This window comes from Balaenoptera ricei, chromosome 17 (genome assembly GCF_028023285.1).
Source record: "Balaenoptera ricei isolate mBalRic1 chromosome 17, mBalRic1.hap2, whole genome shotgun sequence".
Lineage (NCBI taxonomy): Eukaryota > Metazoa > Chordata > Mammalia > Artiodactyla > Balaenopteridae > Balaenoptera > Balaenoptera ricei.
This window is the reverse complement of record NC_082655.1, coordinates 28,369,390-28,387,507: the sequence shown is the minus strand read 5'-3', so window position 1 is coordinate 28,387,507 and position 18,118 is coordinate 28,369,390. Positions and strand designations below refer to the sequence as shown.

At 36.8% G+C, this 18,118-nt stretch overlaps 1 protein-coding gene across 2 annotated transcripts; it reads left to right on the top strand.

Annotated features, from left to right (window-relative positions):
- The first annotated feature begins 74 nt into the window (after nt 1–74).
- On the top strand, nt 75–10,418 carry ENY2 (ENY2 transcription and export complex 2 subunit). 2 transcript variants are annotated; one of them, XM_059902082.1, is made up of 5 exons: nt 75–221; nt 1,633–1,709; nt 5,248–5,318; nt 6,625–6,699; nt 9,275–10,418. In XM_059902082.1, exons 1-5 carry the CDS (start codon nt 216–218, stop codon nt 9,349–9,351), a joined length of 306 nt encoding a protein of 101 aa, XP_059758065.1. In that variant the 5' UTR covers nt 75–215; the 3' UTR covers nt 9,352–10,418. The 2 variants fall into 2 exon arrangements, with proteins under 2 accessions (XP_059758065.1, XP_059758066.1); XM_059902083.1 differs by having other exon boundaries at nt 77–149.
- The last annotated feature ends 7,700 nt before the right edge of the window (nt 10,419–18,118 follow it).

The following is an 18,118-nucleotide window of genomic DNA, read 5'->3' as shown; positions in this document are numbered from 1 at the left end:
TGAGCGACCAGGAGGCGGCCCGCGCTGGTTAAATTCTCACATTATAGGCAGGGTGGCGAGACCCCGCCCCGGAAATGCGTGTGCTAGCTTTCTGTGTGCTTAGGTGCCCGAGCTACTGAGGGTCTAGGTCCGGGCAGCCGAAGAGTGTGGTAGGTAACGGTCGTCAGCGCAAGGGTCATTTCGTCGCTGGGAAGGGACGGCCCTCGCCCGCGGTGATGGTGGTGAGCTATGCCCGTGGTCCTCAGGGCCGGGACCCGGGCCCAGCCCAGGCTCCTTTCGATGTGCTGTCTTTCGTTAGCTTCCCCGACCCGCGCTCGCGGGCCTGTAGGGCTCTCCGACAGGGCGTGCTACCGGAGTTGGCCTGAAGCCAGTCCTCGCTTTGTTTTCTGGCTCCTCCCCTCCCGCCTCTCCCGCTGTCTCCGCCCTATTCTGTTTTCCCAAAGACTGTCTGAACTGGGAGGGATCCCCTAGCGCCCTTGCTTTACCAGTGAGAAAACTGAGGCCTTTAAGAACTGACTTGTCCAAGGTCACTCTCCGTATTTTGGGGGCCAAGGCAAGATCAAGTTCAGTATTCTGCTAATGGTACGGACTAGACCTTAGTATTATTTTGAAAATGTTAGCCTGCGACTGCAAAAGCAAACATATCCTAGTCCTTTCTCAACCTCTCCTTTTTCCTGTTCCATTAAAAAAAAAAAAAAATCAACTCTGAAAACTCACTGCCAGTCTTGAGTTTTCATAGAGGCGGCGAGGTGGGGGACAACAAAAGTAGTCTCAAGTTGGTGACAGATAAGTGGAGTAACGTTAGCTTATTCCAAGTTTTACAGCTTATCCTCCCCGTCCTTTTTACACCGTTTTGGTTGTCTGCTTTTACTGAAAACTGAGAATTTTCTAAGTTAGGAATTATTTGAGATTTGTTTTCTCCTTAACCCAACCAGCAAGCTTGATAAAGAGCATATACACACACACATATTTACAGCTAGTTTGGCAGTTGTAATTCTGGGTACATACTAGTGGAAAGTAAAGTAAAGCACTTAAGAGCCTTACCCAGGAATTTCATTTTTCACAAACTGTGCGTAATCTTCTATTGATATTTAGGTTATATAGCTTCCCCCAAAATTTGAATACAGTTAATTAAGATGCAGAAATGATTAGCAGTCAGTTATTATGTGCGGTTAAAGTATTTTGCGGCTTCTGGGGTCACAGTACCTGAGTTCAAGTCCTGCCTTCACCACTTTTCTATCTCGGTGCCTCAGTTTCCTCATCTGTAAAATACAAACTATGTTAATAGTATTTGCATAAAAGAATAAGATCTGGGAATTAAATGAGATTAAAAACTCAATGCTTTAGCTCAGTTCCAGGCACGTAAGTGTTTAATAAATGTTACAGTAGTTGTCATTATCCAAAGACTCATTAATAAAGGGTACATGGGGGAAGAAAATTGTAAAGTCATGGTCATGACTTCTTGGGATGCAGTAAATAATATTGAGAGTAAGGACCTTGTTAACACATTGTTGAAATTTATCACCCCTTCAGTTGATAGACAGAATGTTAAATGTGTTGAGGTGCCTGAGAGGATTTAGAAGAAAATGCTTTGTAAGTGTTCTATATCTGAAAATACATGTTGATGTTCAGGTTAGCAAGATGAACAAAGATGCGCAGATGAGAGCAGCAATTAACCAAAAGTTGATAGAAACTGGAGAAAGAGAACGGTAAGTAATCGATTGTGTTAATTACATTTAACATCTTTAAATTACAGTTATAAGAATCTAAAAAGTAACAAAACTGATGTCAGTGGAAATAATTACAGAAAATTGAGATTATCAAAAGCAATTCCTAACATCTGTTAAAAATGCTTAGGTCTGTTCAATATTGCAAGACTTGGAGGGAAGTGGATCATGTACAAAGATGAACAGGAAATGACTCTCTCTCAAAAAATGTCTAATCTAATGGAGAAGAAAAATACATACCCAGATGACTACAATTGAAGAGAAAATGTTACCCACTTTTTAACAGGGAGACAACATGATGGAACCAGTTTCAGTTACCTCAGAGCAATGTGTGCTATTCCTACTCTCTGAAACATTCTTCGTCCTTCCCCCCATCTGTAACTAATTCTAGCTCATTATCAGGTCTTAATTTAAGTATCATCTTTTCTAGAAATCTGTTAACTCCCAAATACCTTGTTCTATCATAGTATTTAATCACTTTGTATTATAATCACCTCCTTTGCTAGTTTGTATCAATAGAATCTGAGTTCCTTGACAGCAGAAATACTACTGTATACCGAGCATCATGCCTAGCACATAATTGGCCAAGTAAATATTTGAAGAATGAACAGCTTTGGAAGTACAGAGGAGAGTCTAAGGAATCAAAAAAGGCTTCCAGGAGCAGGGTGATAAATTTTATGAGAGAAATATATATAAGGAGCAAGAGGGATCTCTCAATTCTATCTGGGGATTAAGGTAATCAGTAAAGCTCTCACAGAATAGTAGAAGTGGTACTTCAGCTGGGTAAGAAGGATTAGCAGTTCCCCAACCCGGTAAAGGAGAAAGGACGGTCTAGGCAGATGGAACCGAATATGCAAAGTCAAAGAGATTTGTTACAATATGATAATATTATGGGGAACTGTGCAGTTAAAATGTGAAAGACAGTGGACAGGAGAAATGTGGCTTTTGTATAATCAGAAATCTTTCCATTAACAATGATAAGAGACTGAACTCAGTAACTGGCTCAGCCAATTTCTATATAAGATCGTGTAACTAAAAGTCTAGGGCTTGAAGGTGCTTCAGGCACCACTGGGTCCAGGCACTCAAAAATTGTTGCCAAGAATATGTCTGTCTTTCTGTCTCTCATCTCTGCTTTCCTCTCTGTTGGCTTTATTCTCAAGAAGGCACTACCCACAAGGTGGCAGAAATTAGCAGTTCAAAATTTGCATCTCTCCAACTGAGACTACCGTTCCCCTAGTAGTTTCAGCAAAGGACCTAGCTAGATTACCATCCTACTTAGGTAATAATAGGCCATTCATAATCAGCGTTGCCTAGGTCACATTTCCAATGCTAGAGCCCTACCCGGATTTCTTACACCGAGAGTTGTGGAGTGTTTTTACTGTCAAAGAAATGGCAGGAAAATAGGTGGTAGTTTGCAAAAACATCTGTTGTTGACTTCATCCTTGGGTGGTGGGAGTCATTAAAAAATTCTAAGAAAGGGACTGACTAGATCATATTTGCACTTTAGGAATGTTATTTTGGCAGTATGGAGGATAGACTTGAAGGGCTAGAGATAAATTGCAGAAGATAATAGGTTAAAAGTGGAAAACAGCAAAAATGGAAAGGAGAACTTACAGGGTTTTTTTTTTAAAGTAAAATCAACAACGCTTGACTTGAGGAATGAGGAAGAAGAAAGCCTCTAGAACAGTGCCTTGAGAAACTGAGAGGATAGTATTGCCAATAATGGGTATAGGGTATTATGTATTACTGTTTTTTCATCTGTTTTCATTCATGCAGCTTAGAGTACTGCGTTTCTACCATATGCCATGTCCTGTTAAGGTGCTGGAGATACAGTAGTGAACAAAATGAAGCCTCTTCTTTTACACAGCTTACATTCTAATGGGAGGAGACAGAAAATAAATGTGTAATATGTCAGATGGTGATGAGTTCTAGAGGAAAAATAAAGCAGAGAATAATCAGGTGTGTTATTCTGGATAAGAAAAAAAAAGTAGGCTTCACTGAGATCAAAAGGATATGAGGGAGTGAGGGGACTCCTAAGAGCCATGGTCCTGACACAGGAGCTTTCCTGGCATTTTTTTTTCCTTGTGTGCCTTGTGGGACCTTAGTTCCCTGACCAGGGATGGAACCGAGGCTCCAGCAGTGAAAGCGCCAAGTCCTAACCACTGGACAGCCAGGGAGTTCCCTTGCCTGGCATTTTGAGGAACCCATGGAAACTAATAAGACTGAGTCAGCTGGGTGAAGGAGAGAAACAGTAAAGTCAGAGGCATTGCTTCGGAGGGGGCAGACCATGCAGGGTCATTTAGGTTGTAGTAAAGACTTGAAATTGTATTCTGAGTAAATTGGGAAGCCACTGGAGGGCTTTGAGCAGTGAGAGGAGAAGGACATGTACAAGGGAAGTAGCAGGGGGACGAGTTAGGAGGCTTTGGCAACAGTCCAGTCAAGAGAAGATGGTGGCTTCAACTAGGTAGTAATGGCAGAGGTGGTGAGAAACATTTGGATTTCAGGAATATATTTTAAAACTGGAACCAATAGGATGTGCTTATGGATTGGATGTTAGTGTTATCAAAATTGCTGAGTGAAGGATGCTGCCAAGGTTTCTAGCCTGAGGATCCGGAAGAATGGAGTTGCCAGTCTGACAAGGAAAACAGCTTGAGATGGAAGAGAAGCAAGAGTTGGGTTTTGTCCCTGTTATGATTAAATGACTTAAACATCTAGATGGAAATGTCACATAGTGGATGTTAGGAATATTGAAAAAGAAGCAGTTTGGTTTGGGACTTGACATGTTTAAGCTGAGAAATGAGGTGATTTAGGTTGAAGATTGAGGTTTTGTAAGACTAGGTATTGCAAAAGGATAAAATATTTTATTGCACCCATGATGCCATTAGTTGTAATACACACCAATATTTTTTTAACTTTTAAGAATAAAGAAAATACTGCCAATTAAATTATGATAGGCATGCCAATTACTGAATTGTTACAGTGTGGGAAAACACAGTCTTAGAATTAATGAAATACCATAGTTAATGTGTAATTTAGAAGGATAATGAGAAAAAGGGAGGGGCAAGTCTATGAGGTTAGAGATATAACAGGGCAGTAAGAGAGCTAATGGGTAAGAATTTGTAGTTAAAGAATGGATTTTGGAGTTTGAAGATTTCAAAAGTACAACTGCTTCAAACTCAACTAATACCCTTCTGAAGTTGTACAAAACCCACAATATTCCTGTTGGTGGAGGGAAGTAGAAAGTGTGTGAGAAGGCCAGAGAGTAGGGTTTCTTGAGAAGAATTGTACCCCATCCACTTCATTGAATTTTACTGATGACGAAAATGAGGCCCAGCATTTAAATGACTTGCATAAGATCAAAGAACTTTTTAGTGGTAGAACCAAGATTAGGCCATGGTTAAAGTTTTATAACTGGAAGGTGGGATTTTTAATTGAACAGTTGAAGCTTTGCTTCAAACATTCCTATGTAAGATATTGTATACTTTTGTAGTTTAATTTGGAAACACTTCTTTTTCAACAGCCTCAAAGAGTTGCTGAGAGCTAAATTAATTGAATGTGGCTGGAAGGATCAGTTGAAGGCACACTGTAAAGGTAATCTGTTTCATTTAGAAGATAAGCTAATTCCATTGCTGTCAACTGTGTTGGTTTGGAATTCATTAGAAAAATTATAGTCAGTATTTTAAGATATATTGAGTGCTCAAGCATAATTTTAAACAAATAGAAAATTGAATCTTGTTGTAATAGATTACCTCCTCTCAGTGATAATATGTAGACCTGTTCCTTAATTTTTAGAAATTTTCTTTGTGTTTCTCTTAAAACAAGTGAGGCAAGATTTCCTCTGGCATGGAATATGGAATCCCACCTTTTTTGCTCTGCCTACTCAAAGTGAAACATTAATTATTCCTAGTCTGTTTTTCTTAACATGTTGAGCACTTTATGGTTGGCAGACTTACAGGAATTATATCTCCTATCTTTAACAGTGTTATTTTTGAAAAAATCATCTATAAAAGCTCTTAGAAAATTACATGTATTTTTAAAATTATAAAATGGGAGCTTGTTAAATTGCAATTAGGTATTGATGATTATGCCATTAGATAAATTACATGTGTCACTAAGATGAGCCTCCTTCCTTTCTGGCTCAGCTTTTGGTATGCTGGAATTCTGGATATTTATAATGAATTCTCGTATTGGTTTCTACAAATGATAATAGAAACTATATCATTAACCGGAAGAAGGCAATGTGCCAAATTAATAAAAGCATAGACTTTGAGGTCATACAGACCTTCACTGGTAAGACTAGAGCTAGATTTCAAGTCGTGTTTGAATGAGTTATTTAATCTTTAAGCCTCACTTGCCTCACCTCTGAAGTGGGAAAAATGCCCAGCCTGTCAGATTATCGTGAATATTAAATGATGCAAAGCACCCAGCACACAATACGGATCCAATAAGTGTAAACTCCTTTCTCCTTCTTTTGGCCCAGCCTAGAGAAGAGAAAGGAGTTGTTCTGTATTTTAATTTGGGGCTGTGAAATTACAAGTTAGACTTAAATTACAGTTTTTTCCCCTCCATACATTCAAGAGCTGATATGATTATCGTGAAATAAGATCTGTGCAGTTGTAAATTTCCAGTTTTTTACAAATATTAGATTTGAATTTACAGTTCACATTCATTCTAAGTGTTATAATTATTTGTTTTATGTTTTTGATCTGGTGAATACATACTGTGTTTAAGGTTGAACTAAAACCTTCATTAGAAAAGAAAAAAAGAAGTGTCCTTTTTTTTTTTTTTAAAGACCAGTCTGTACTCTAAAAACATGATCTTAACCCTTCCTCTATGAAAATCTTTCTTACAGATAATGATTTTAAATGATATGATTTGTTTTTTGCTTTTGCATAAGAGGTAATTAAAGAAAAAGGACTAGAACACGTTACTGTTGATGACTTGGTGGCTGAAATCACACCAAAAGGCAGAGGTAAGGAATGAATACAAATTGTGTGAAAGGAAATGTGGGCTAAGACATGATTTTTTTTTTTTCTCTTTTGCTGGTGCAGCTTTTCTTTCTTTTTACAAGGAAAAGCACCCTTTCCAAAATTATGTGGGTACTTGCATCTCCTCTTTGGGAAGAGTTATAGTTGCCTCACCAACTTTTGTGCATGGTCTTGAGTAACAAACAAGTAAGAGGTGTAAAACGTTTTTGCACTGTTAAAACAGTACACAAATGTAAATTGATGTGGTTGTTAGATCATTTTTAAAGTACAGGATTTTGTAGAGGCAAATATTACCTGAAGCTAGGATTTGTAAACTTTAGCCTGATATTTAATAATTCAGAGTTTTACACCAGCCCCTGAGTCATTGCTCTCTTTCCTTATTAAAAATAAACAAAAATGTCTTCTTGAATGTCTAATTAAGAATTTGGTAGCTCCATAACTTCATGGTCAGGGTAATTCATATTTAAGACTCACACTTCAGCTACCTTCTTAATTTCTCCCTTTAATACCTTGTTTAGAGAAGCCAAAGGAAAGAGAGGAAGTAGTATATTAACAAACTATTAACAAAATATTTATATGTAATAAATATTAAGTCAGGAGTTACATCATATAATTAAGTGTAACGAGATTATTTTCATCATTTCATTTGAGGAAGTCAGTGGGAGGAGGGAGAGTTGTATTATAAGTGGAAGCAGGTAAATTAGATGACCCGTTAGTTGTTTCCTCACACAGAAATAGTAAAAAGAATTTAAGTGTGAAAAGTAAATGATTTAAAAATCACAGATGTTATTACTAGGGAATACTAGTCCCCTGAACTGCTGCCATGTGGAAGGAGCTATGACATCTCATGGTTCTTTCCAGCCATCTTTGTAGGGCCGTTTACAGCTAAACATGACTTTTGGTCAATCATGTCTCAGGAAAAGGAGGGGGAAAAAGCAGTATTTATTGTTCTCCCCATGGATTTATGTTTTAAAATAAATTTCTATAATTTCTTCTTCTACTTTTTTTCTGTAATTTATGCTTAATCTGTTAACATTTAAGAACTTAATCTGTTAACAGGGTAGAAATTATCCTCTGCTTCTCCTTCAATACTTGTGTGTTGGACATTTCAATCCCTTGTAGCTCCCTTGCTAGAGAATGAGCAAAAAAGAAAAGAGAAGTAAAAATAAATCTTTTCTTTTATTTTCATAGTGTTCTTTTTATTGTCAAGAGAAGTATTTTTTATTTTTTAAATTAACATACAGTAAAACTGACCCTTTTTTAGTGTCAGTTCTATGAACTTTATACACATGTATAGATTCACTCTAAAAAACTCCCTCAAGCTGTTCCTTCATAGTCACACCACATCTGTAACCCCAAGGCAGCTGATCTGTTCTCCATCACCATAATTTTGATTAAAACTATATTTAACATACATAGTGATCACATTTCCAGTGGACTTGAATTAATTATGTAGTCTTTATTTCTAGGCAGGCTTACAGTAAATTTATAAAGAGGAGTATCTGTATAGTTAATTCCCTATTGTCCTTATTTTTAGTAGCCAAAAAGGGGGAAAATAGTGTAGATTTATTTATTGACATTTAATATTAATTTAAATTTCAAAGAGCAGGGCTTTTTTTCCTTTTTTTTTTTTTTTTTTTTTTTTTTTGCCATGCCACATGGCTTGCAGGATATCCATTTCCCAACCAGGGATTGAACCCGGGCCACACAACAGTGAAAGCCTGGGATCCTAGCCACTAGGCCACCAGAGAACTCCCATTTTCCCATTTTTAGTTTAATATTCTGAGTAGATAATACAGTAACATGGTTCAAAATTTTAAAAATAAGCCTATAACAAATACAGCTACTGTTAAAGCTTTTGCATCTTTGCTGATTCAAGTATATGCATTTATTTCAATACAGTATTGCCAGATTACCTTCTCCAAAATGTTTTGTCAATTTATTCTCCCACCAGCTAATATGAGAGGGCCAGTTTTCCCTCAGTCTTGCCAATACATATATTATTGACCTTTGGATTTTAGCCAATCTCATTGGTAAAACATGCTATCTGAATGTGGTTTTAATTTTCATTTCTGTTGTGAGGTTAAACTCCTTTTATATTCAAGAACTATATGCCTCTCCTTTTCTTCATCTCCTTTGCTCATTTTTCTGTAAGCCTGCTGATCTTTTTCATATCAAATTGAAGAAATTGTGTAGTAGAGGGATTAGCAGTGTTTTCTCAGTTTTTGTTTTTGTTTATGGTGATTTTGACCAAGCTTATTAAGTTGTTGCATTTGAATCAAATTCATCAATCTTTTACAGCCTCTGTTTAAAAAAGGCCTTTTCTATTCCTAGTTTAAAGAATTTTCACATGTGCCATATAGTTTTAGGTATTAGATAATTCATTCAAATAATGAATTGCAAATATACTTTATTTTCTCAAATGTCTTTTTTTATTGAAGCATAAGGGTTACTTATGATATTATTTTGTTGGTAGTCCTGAATAAAATACCAAATCTCAAATTGACATATATTAATTGGGATCTTCTTTACTCTTATGTTTTTATTTTTATATTTCAGCCCTGGTACCTGACAGTGTAAAGAAGGAGCTCCTACAAAGAATAAGAACATTCCTTGCTCAGCATGCCAGCCTTTAAGATTGAATTAGATTGTGTTGTTTTGTGGTTTTATTTCTGAAAGTAAAACTTGCCATAAATTAGGAATTGATTTCCCAAAATAAAATCCTTTTTTGTATGATGGTATACAGTTTTCAGTAATGATGTATACATTGTATTGATTTTTTTCCCTAAATGTGTTATTTTAATAAATATCTCATGAATGAGTTTGAAGTTTCCTTGGATTTTGGAATAAGTGGGACTTTATTAATAATTCATCAGATTTGTTAAGAGAAAAAGTCAAGCAGTGAATATAGTTTAAGTGTTAAGTATGTAAATGTTAAGTAAGCAGATCTCTGTAATAACAGTTGAGGAGAGGTAAGCAGCCTCTTCTGATTGTTTGGATGTAGTGTATGCCTCTTTTGAATTCCTATAATATTTTATAATATATGTCCCACCTTGTACTACAGATATCTTATTTCTTATTTGTTATAAACGCTGAGGGTTAGGACCGGGTCTTACTCATCTCTATGTGCCTTCCTTATTCCTCAAAGAATTTACCATCTTATTGGAAGAGAGAACATTTGCAAACTGGCTCCATACCAAGCTCCTCTCACATACTCTACTCATCTGAACTTTGAAAGCAGAAACTAAATTGCATCCCCACTTACTAAGGTCAAGAAAGAACTTAATGGGAAGTAATCTCCACCCATAGCTTTACTCTGACATCAAGATTGCCAAATCCATGGACTTTTGTCTATTCTTATGTGACCTCTGCTGGAAAATGAGAATGTTGACCATCCGGCCACTTGGAACTCTTCCCACTGCTCACGTTGTTTATACCTACCACTGGAAGCTCCTTCTGTTTCTTGTGGATACCTTTTGCTGTATGGAACTTTAAATAATGGTGTTTCTTAGTGCTCCCTCCGGGCCCTCTGCCTAATGATATAATTTCCTGGGCAGATACCAGGAAAGTTGGGTCGGACCATGGCTTCAAATACTAACAGGTTGATAAATGTTAAATTGCATCTCCAACCCAGCCTCCAGATCCATATACTCAACTGCTACGGATCAGCTTCCTTGAATGTTCCATAAACACCTCAAACTGACCACACCTAAGAGTGATTTTCTTGTTCCTCCAGTAACTGCCCCTACTGCGTGGTGCCTCCCAGACATACAGATTACCTGAGGAGCTTGTTAAAATACTGATTCTGAAGGTAAGGGATATGGCACAAGATGCTGTATTTCAGGCAAGCTTCTCAAACATGCTCGTGCTGCTGATCGAGACCATTTTGGGTGTAGCAAGACTGTAAATTGTCCCCCTGCCTGCTTAATTTAGGCCCTCTTAGTTCAAGCCCAGATTACTTCAGTCGGCTCTTAATATTTCCTCACTCCAGTTGCTCCATGTTTCCTCCAATATATCTTCCACATTATTGCCTAAGTGACCTTACTAAAATTCGAGCCTGGTCATTTTATTCCCCTACTTGAAATTTCTCAATAACTTCCTAGTTTGCAAGGTAAAATTCAAGCCCTGCTGTAGCACCTAGGCCCTTCTTGATCTGCCATTTACTTATTTCTCTGGTTAAAGAGTCCCCAAAAGTACCAAGTTGTTACATCTCTAATACATTGGAAAATCCACCAACCTGGAAAGCCTTTCTACTTACGGCATTCCTACTTGCCCTTCAAAATTCAGCTTGAGTCATTGCCGAAACATTCTGACGTTTCTTGCTCTGGTTTAGGTTCCCCACCATTGTTTTTCTGTAAGAAGCACCTGTGCCTAATTTCAACACTGGTTTTCCAACTTCAGCATGCATCTCCTGGAGGGAAGGAAACATGACTAATTTTTACTTTGTATGATACTCATTTGTGGATGAATGGACAAAGGAATTAATATATGAATGGACTAGTGAATGAACATTATAGGAGCACCAAAGAAGGTAACAATTGAGTGTAGCTGAGGAAAGCCTTTATGTTAATTTTTGGTTCATGTTCTAGAGATACAACTTTATATTTCTGATGAATTTATAGTTTAAGTGTAGTCATTGAACCAACTGGACTTAATTATGTAAATTTTGAGTCCAAGATACACAAAAATCATACAACTACCCCAAACAATTTTTTGTTTCACCTCATCTCTTATAAAGCAATGATCCAAAGTAAAGACAGTTATATTCACCATTCTGCTACCGATTATCAAAAAGGAAACAATCTTAAATGGTACATAAATGTTAAAAATGAGTAGTTTTTATTTCATAGTATTGTATATGAAAGCGAATCAAAAATTGCTCATAGAAATAACTTTTAATAGCTCAAAAGCAAATATGAGAAAATGGAAAACAAGTTATTATGAAAATATTTTGAAATGGAACAAAAATAGCTGAATCGAAAATATGTAATAGTTTATGATACTAAAGAGCCTAGATTTAAAATGATAATGCTGAGAACTCCCCCACCACCTCTAGGGTTTTTTTGACATCTTAGAAAGTATCTTATAGTTTGCATCTAGAACACTGATACCTTTCAAATAAACCAATTTTGTGTATATTTTGACTCACATCATTGATTTATGCAAACTAGGAACACATTCTTTAAAAATCTTGCACCCTTTCGTGCTCAATGTTGGAAATTCAATAGAAGATTACTGTTACATGACTGTGCTGGGTGAGTAAAATACTAATTAGGATTACCATAAGCTGCTCTTGTATAGGATTAAAGAAGACTCAAGTAAATTATTTATGTAATCGCTTTGCTCTGGCATCACAAGTGTATCATTTGGTTGCGCAGTGCAAAGCCAGGGCCTGGGTTTTCTGGGGATTGGTAATTGGATATGGGACATTTCATAACTTGAAAAAAGACTCCATCCAACTCAAGAGAATTGTGACAGCTGCTCAGTAGCTGATGTTGGAAAAGATCCAATGTGTGCGTGTGTGTTTTAACCCTTCTTGTAAATGGCTATCTCATGTTACTCAGTGACTCCATAAAAACCCCCCATGTTTACCATTAGAAACCACACAAAAGTCATTGGATGAATCTTCCAAGAAAACTAAGAGGTGCAATCAGACAATCTGAATTGTGGTCTCATCTATTATACTGATTATCAGGTAAGGCTGACTCTTCTGCCTCAGTTTCCTCATCTGCTCAATAGATCTGATAATGCTGACCTGGAAAGAATGAAAATAATTTTTAAAACTGTAAATATTAGTAGGATAATTACAAAAAACAATCTGGGTAATCAGAAAAAGCAATATGGATTCACGTTACTCCTAGGAGAAACTAGAAATAGGTAATTATTTACTATGTGTCTTCTAGATTTATTTAGATACATGAATTACATTTGTGTGGAAAATAGCTGCTTTTATTTTTCAGGAATTTATAAATAATATTAATTGCCATGAGAATACCTACAAAAATAAAGACCAGCATAACTTGATCAGAATAGAAAAAAAAATCACTATAATGGCACTTAGCAGGGTGAGTTGAAATTATCTTTTTACCCTCGTTTTACTATGACACAAACTGTATCCCACTTATCTTTTGATAAGTATCAAAAGATACTTATCTTCTTCGGTGTGAAACAGTAAATTCTTGATATGTTCTTTTAAATGAATTAATAAATAAACGGCAATAGGGAAAACCTGTTTATCCCAGACTTCGAATTATATTTGGTTATTCTGCTTATCAACCACCAGGGGGCATTTGAAGCCTGTATTTTGATCCTCTCTGGGGCTCACTGAAATGTGTTCTCATTTCAACAGGCCCAAATCCAGGCCAGTCAGCTTTTTCAAGATGAAAGTGTAATTGAATTAAAGCTTAATATGAGGACCTCAGAATGTGCTTCTGGTATAAATTAAGATGAAGCTACACTGAGATATTATTTTACTGGGATAAGAATAATAATAATGTAGATATTATTTTACTGGGATCATTTTCTGAAGCCAATTTAGTAATGCAGGCAGCAAATTGATTTAAATAGCATACACCACAACTGAAATGATTCTATTTCAGCTATTTTATCAAAAAAGAAGCACAGTATGTACATTCTTAATAAATAAAATAATTTCCAGTATATTTTCCCTGTCATTATGCTCCTCTCTCAGAAAGCCCTTTTAAAAGGTAATAATATTCATATTTTCCTTTTTCTTACTATGTAACTTTGTTAAAAAATATACATATGTACATAGATAGAGCATTATATAGTTCCAAACCCTGTGGACATTCAATGAACGTTGGCTTATGATGACAGTGGTGAAGAAAGCCAACAAATGAAGGCAGACAGAATCTGCACTCATGGTTTAATGTTGCTCATAAAATAGTTTTGAGTACAGCAGCTGGTACTTACCACATCTATAAATGCTTTGGCTTTGTGCCTGGGATCACCAGAATTAAGTGATAATAAATGCCTTTCATTTACTTTATAGCTTCGTATTCTAAAATTATTTGTGGAGGGCACAGCTTTGAGAATTTATCCTTCCTAGGCAGCTAGTTATATCAAAGTTGGGCTTTGGCAGGGTAAGAGGCACTAAATAGAGTAATTGAAATAGAGATGTCCATTAAACCACAGCCTGTGTGACTGTGGGTGATTTAGGTAGTGATACACATCGTTGGATTTGGGGAGTGTTCAGTGTGGCTAGTACAGTATGTAAGTGAGTGCTCTGGTCTTCTCAGTTCTACCGCTATTGTGCTTAAAGACTTCATTAGTCACTTAAATGTTCTACGTGCAGTTGCCTATCAGTAACACATCTCCTTTCCGCTAGGGATGCTGGGAGTATAATAAAGTATGGGAATTATGGGCACTCCTCTTCGGAGGTGTGACATAAAGTCAAAGTTACGGTAAAGGACTTTTAAGTCCTTATATATATGCTGTACTTTTCTCCTTGTGATGGTGCTCATAAAACAGTTTTGTGTATGGAATCTATCTCCCATATTTTACCCCATCCATAAACATCGGGTTTTCAGCAGACGTATTTCATGAAAAAGCACTGAGGCTTTCACTGATCAGCTGCATTTCCTATGTTCCTGATACAATTCTTTCACTTTACAGAGACTTTGTAGAGACCTCGTCAGTTAATGACCCCTTTATCATTATTATCCATCACTCCCTTCATGTTCTCTCTTCCCTCCCTACCCGCTTAGATTTGATGGTTTATCATTAGAACTCCTATACAATTACCCTGAACTTCTCTCTTCTTTTTTTCTAATCGCACACACAGTCGTGCTTAAACAAAGTTACCCTGAGCGCTTCCTCGCTGCCATGCACCTGATCACCTGAACTCTGTTGAGGAAAATCACACAACCCTTCTGTAAGCTCCACTCTAAAATAACAACATTCTCAAAAACAACTGGAATGAACTTTTCGAAAATGTTAATGTCAAGAAAGAATGAAAGACTAAAAAAAAAAAGACACAAAGATCAGGAACCATTCTATGTTAAAAGAGAATGAAGATACATTAGTATTTAAAGCAATGTGTAAATAAATAAATAAAACAACTATTAAGAACATTATTAGTGAACTGTGGCACTGTTAAAATTCCTGAATGTTACATTTGTATTCAAGTAGAATGACCTTGTTCCATGGTGAAGCATTTAGGGGTGAAGCGTCACATCGTAACTAACTCTCCAATGGTTCAACAACAGAAATGTATATATATTTAATATGGAGAGAGAGAAAGAACATGTGAATCTAACAGAAGAGGATGTAAATGCTTATTTCAGATAGGTTTGAAATTTTTCAAAGTAAAATTTTGAAAAGAAGAAATGATCACAAATCTCAATGAACACTTTTCACTGCTTAAGAACTCTCCTACGCTTTTCTAGAATTGAATATATACATTTTCCCACTCCCCTGAAATGCTTATTTCATACTCCTCCCCTGTACTAGCAACACTGCCTTATGCTTTATCAAGGGACAGGTGCAATCAGACAAGAACCCAGCATCACGCCATCACCAAAACTACCAGCCTTCCTGAATCTGTACCCACACATCCAGCCTTTCCTCTGCCTGTGCTCTGTGCTTCTCTCTCTTTCTCAATGATTGCCCTCCTGTGGTTGTCCCCCTCTTCCGTCAGAAGTTTCTCTCTAGCAGCACACTTAGCGCAGTAGTGTCCCTCTTTCATAAAAACCATGTCTTGATCACAGATCTCCCTCAAGGAACCGCCCCATTTCTCTGCTCCCATTCAAAGCAAGGAAGGCGGCATCACTGAGTTGTCTCTAGGAACTGTCTCCACTTCTTCACCTGCCGCTCATTCACTCATGGAAATTACATTCCAGTGAAACTATTCATGTCAAGGTCAAGAGAGACTACCTTAATCAACCTCTTGGCAGCACTGTAACAAGTGACCACTCTCCTTCCTCAGACACATTCTTTCCTTGATTTCTGGGCTACAAAACTATCTGGCTTTCCGCCTAACTCACGGCTGCTTTCTGTCTTGTTTGCTGACTTCGGCTAGACCTCTAATTGTTAGAGTGCCTCAAATCCTAATCACGTGATTTAGTTTTTTCTCTACCTGCACTCTCTCCCTAAATCAAGGATTCTTAGCTGTTTTTGTGTTACTTTAGCAGTAAAGTGAAGCCTATGAATCCTCTCCCAGACTAATATATTTAAATGCACAAAGTAAAATTCTTAGAATTATACAGGAAAACTATACTAAAATATAATTATAAGATATTTCCAAATAAATGCATGATATTCCTCTTTATTAACGCAAAAATAAGGCAATGTATTTCAAACAGGTAAGCTTCATGTCTTATTATTTTAAAATATCAGTGTAAAGTCTTATTCAAGTTATTTATTAACTTGTATAAGAACATTAAATTGTGAGATGGTATTCAACAGGACAACATATATACATCATCTATACATGGTATGTGGGACATTCTATCAATTTCAATTTTTTTGTTTTAATGGTTGCAAGTACTGAAACTCTTGATTGGTTAAGATATATATATTTTTGCAAATGGAGTTAAAGCTTCTTTACCTTACTTTACAAGGCCAAAAATCTTGTCTCAAAGAACACCAGAATTCTCAAAGCCTTTTTGTGTTTAAATCTAATATGATTTGGTTCTAAGATCAAAGGTCATAAGCTAGGACAAAATCTTTGATAGAGTTTATATCAGGAAGAAAAGGGTTATAGATCTGTGGTTCAGCTTTAATAACTTCTGAAGGAGTCCTCAGTAGTTCCTAGGTGTCCATAGATTTCTTTTTTTAGAAAAATTGATAGCCATCTCAGGGTAAAGCACCTTCTCCAGCATTTCAAAGTTTGGAAAGGATGTCAGTCTCTGTTCTGGTCTTCCCAATCAGCTGCTAATCCTAGAGAGCTCACAATTTTTTATTTTAAAGTAGAAACCATAATGGGCTTGAAATGAATGCTTTATCTCATTCATATGATGAAAAAATAACTGCCAGGTGAGTCAGCACAAGGATAAATCATTCTTTTCAAGGTATTGAGTGTGGAATTTCTTTTCTTTCAGAAAAAGTAAAGCAACTGTCTTTCATTCAAACAAGCACTTAGGTCTCATTCTCTGGGAAAGCCAGTGAACTATTTGGTAAAGATGGACTTCCTAACCCGGTCCTCTTATTGACACTTTTAAAAATGCAATGATTCAGAGGAATTATCAGAGGATAATGTTGATGACTTCTATGATGGTTGGCAAAGCTTCTCCCAAGATTAGAAGAAAAGTCTTAATTCCTGGTGCATGTCTGTGTGAAAAAACAAGAAGTGATGACATCATGAGGTGCTTCCTATTCCATTAAGGTAGCAATACCAGATATATTACCAAGCATTGCTGGGACCAGTCATGTAAGGAGTATAATGCTTTTTTTCCAGTTGAAGTTTTGTTTGGAAAAATAATTTTTAAAAAATATAGCAATAAAACAACTTTTCACCATTTCCAACACGTCAACAGCCTTGATAGTTTCCAAAGAAACCCACAAAATAAGAATTCTTCTTCCAGGTGCATACTCAAGGGGAATGGTGAGGCTGTTAATTCCTCCATTGCTTGTTTCAAAATGTTAGGATAGTTCCATAATTCTACAATGTATCAAAACATTTGACATTAGAACCTTTCCTAGATTTCTGTTGGTTTGAAACCTTGGGAGCTAACTAGGTGAAATTTGAAACTGGCCCCCATACATGGAGGGCAAGGAGAGACTGAAGAAAGAGGCAGATGACTCCAGATTGGTAGGTGGAAGGTTTAATAAATAAGGGAACTTACATGTGAGGCTTATCTTGGGCAGCTTCAAGACAAGTAGATTTCTGCACCTGCCTCCCCCCACCCCCTTTTTTAAAAGTGTATATGGAGGCCTTTACAGGGTTCAGTCACATATTCAGTCCAGATGGTCTCCACAACACCTTACTTCTCAAGGCTGCATCCTTGAAAACGGCTCCCACTGTGGGAACAGTGGGCAGAATATATATATTCCAAGGACAGGGGTGGGGGTGAGGAGCCTCTGATTGCTTGGGTCCATCTTGAGGGTCAACCAATGGTCATATTCTTGATTCATTGACCTCTTCCAACAATTTCTCTTCTGTTCCAGTCCAAAAACCAACTTGAACATTTTCAGTGCACAGGGTTGAACTAAAGTCTCTCTTTAGTTTATAGGATGTTAGAGAAAAGAATTTTGTTAAATGGCAAATCCAAGTTTTGGGAGTATCCTAGCTCTTTGTCTTGAGATTTTCTTGCATGAAAAAGCCTGCTGTTTGCAAGAATTTTTAAAAATAAGAACACTGTGTTGGCACAAACCATAAAAGAACTAATCGATAAACTGGACTTCATTCAAATTTAAAATTTCTGCCCTGCAAAAGACACTGTC

Bases quoted from the DNA above. Each gene is read 5' to 3' on its own strand.
- ENY2 (XM_059902082.1), top strand. The intron at 1,710-5,247 runs GTAAGTAATCGA...CTTTTTCAACAG, and splicing joins GAAACTGGAGAAAGAGAACG to CCTCAAAGAGTTGCTGAGAG. The intron at 6,700-9,274 runs GTAAGGAATGAA...TTTATATTTCAG, and splicing joins AATCACACCAAAAGGCAGAG to CCCTGGTACCTGACAGTGTA.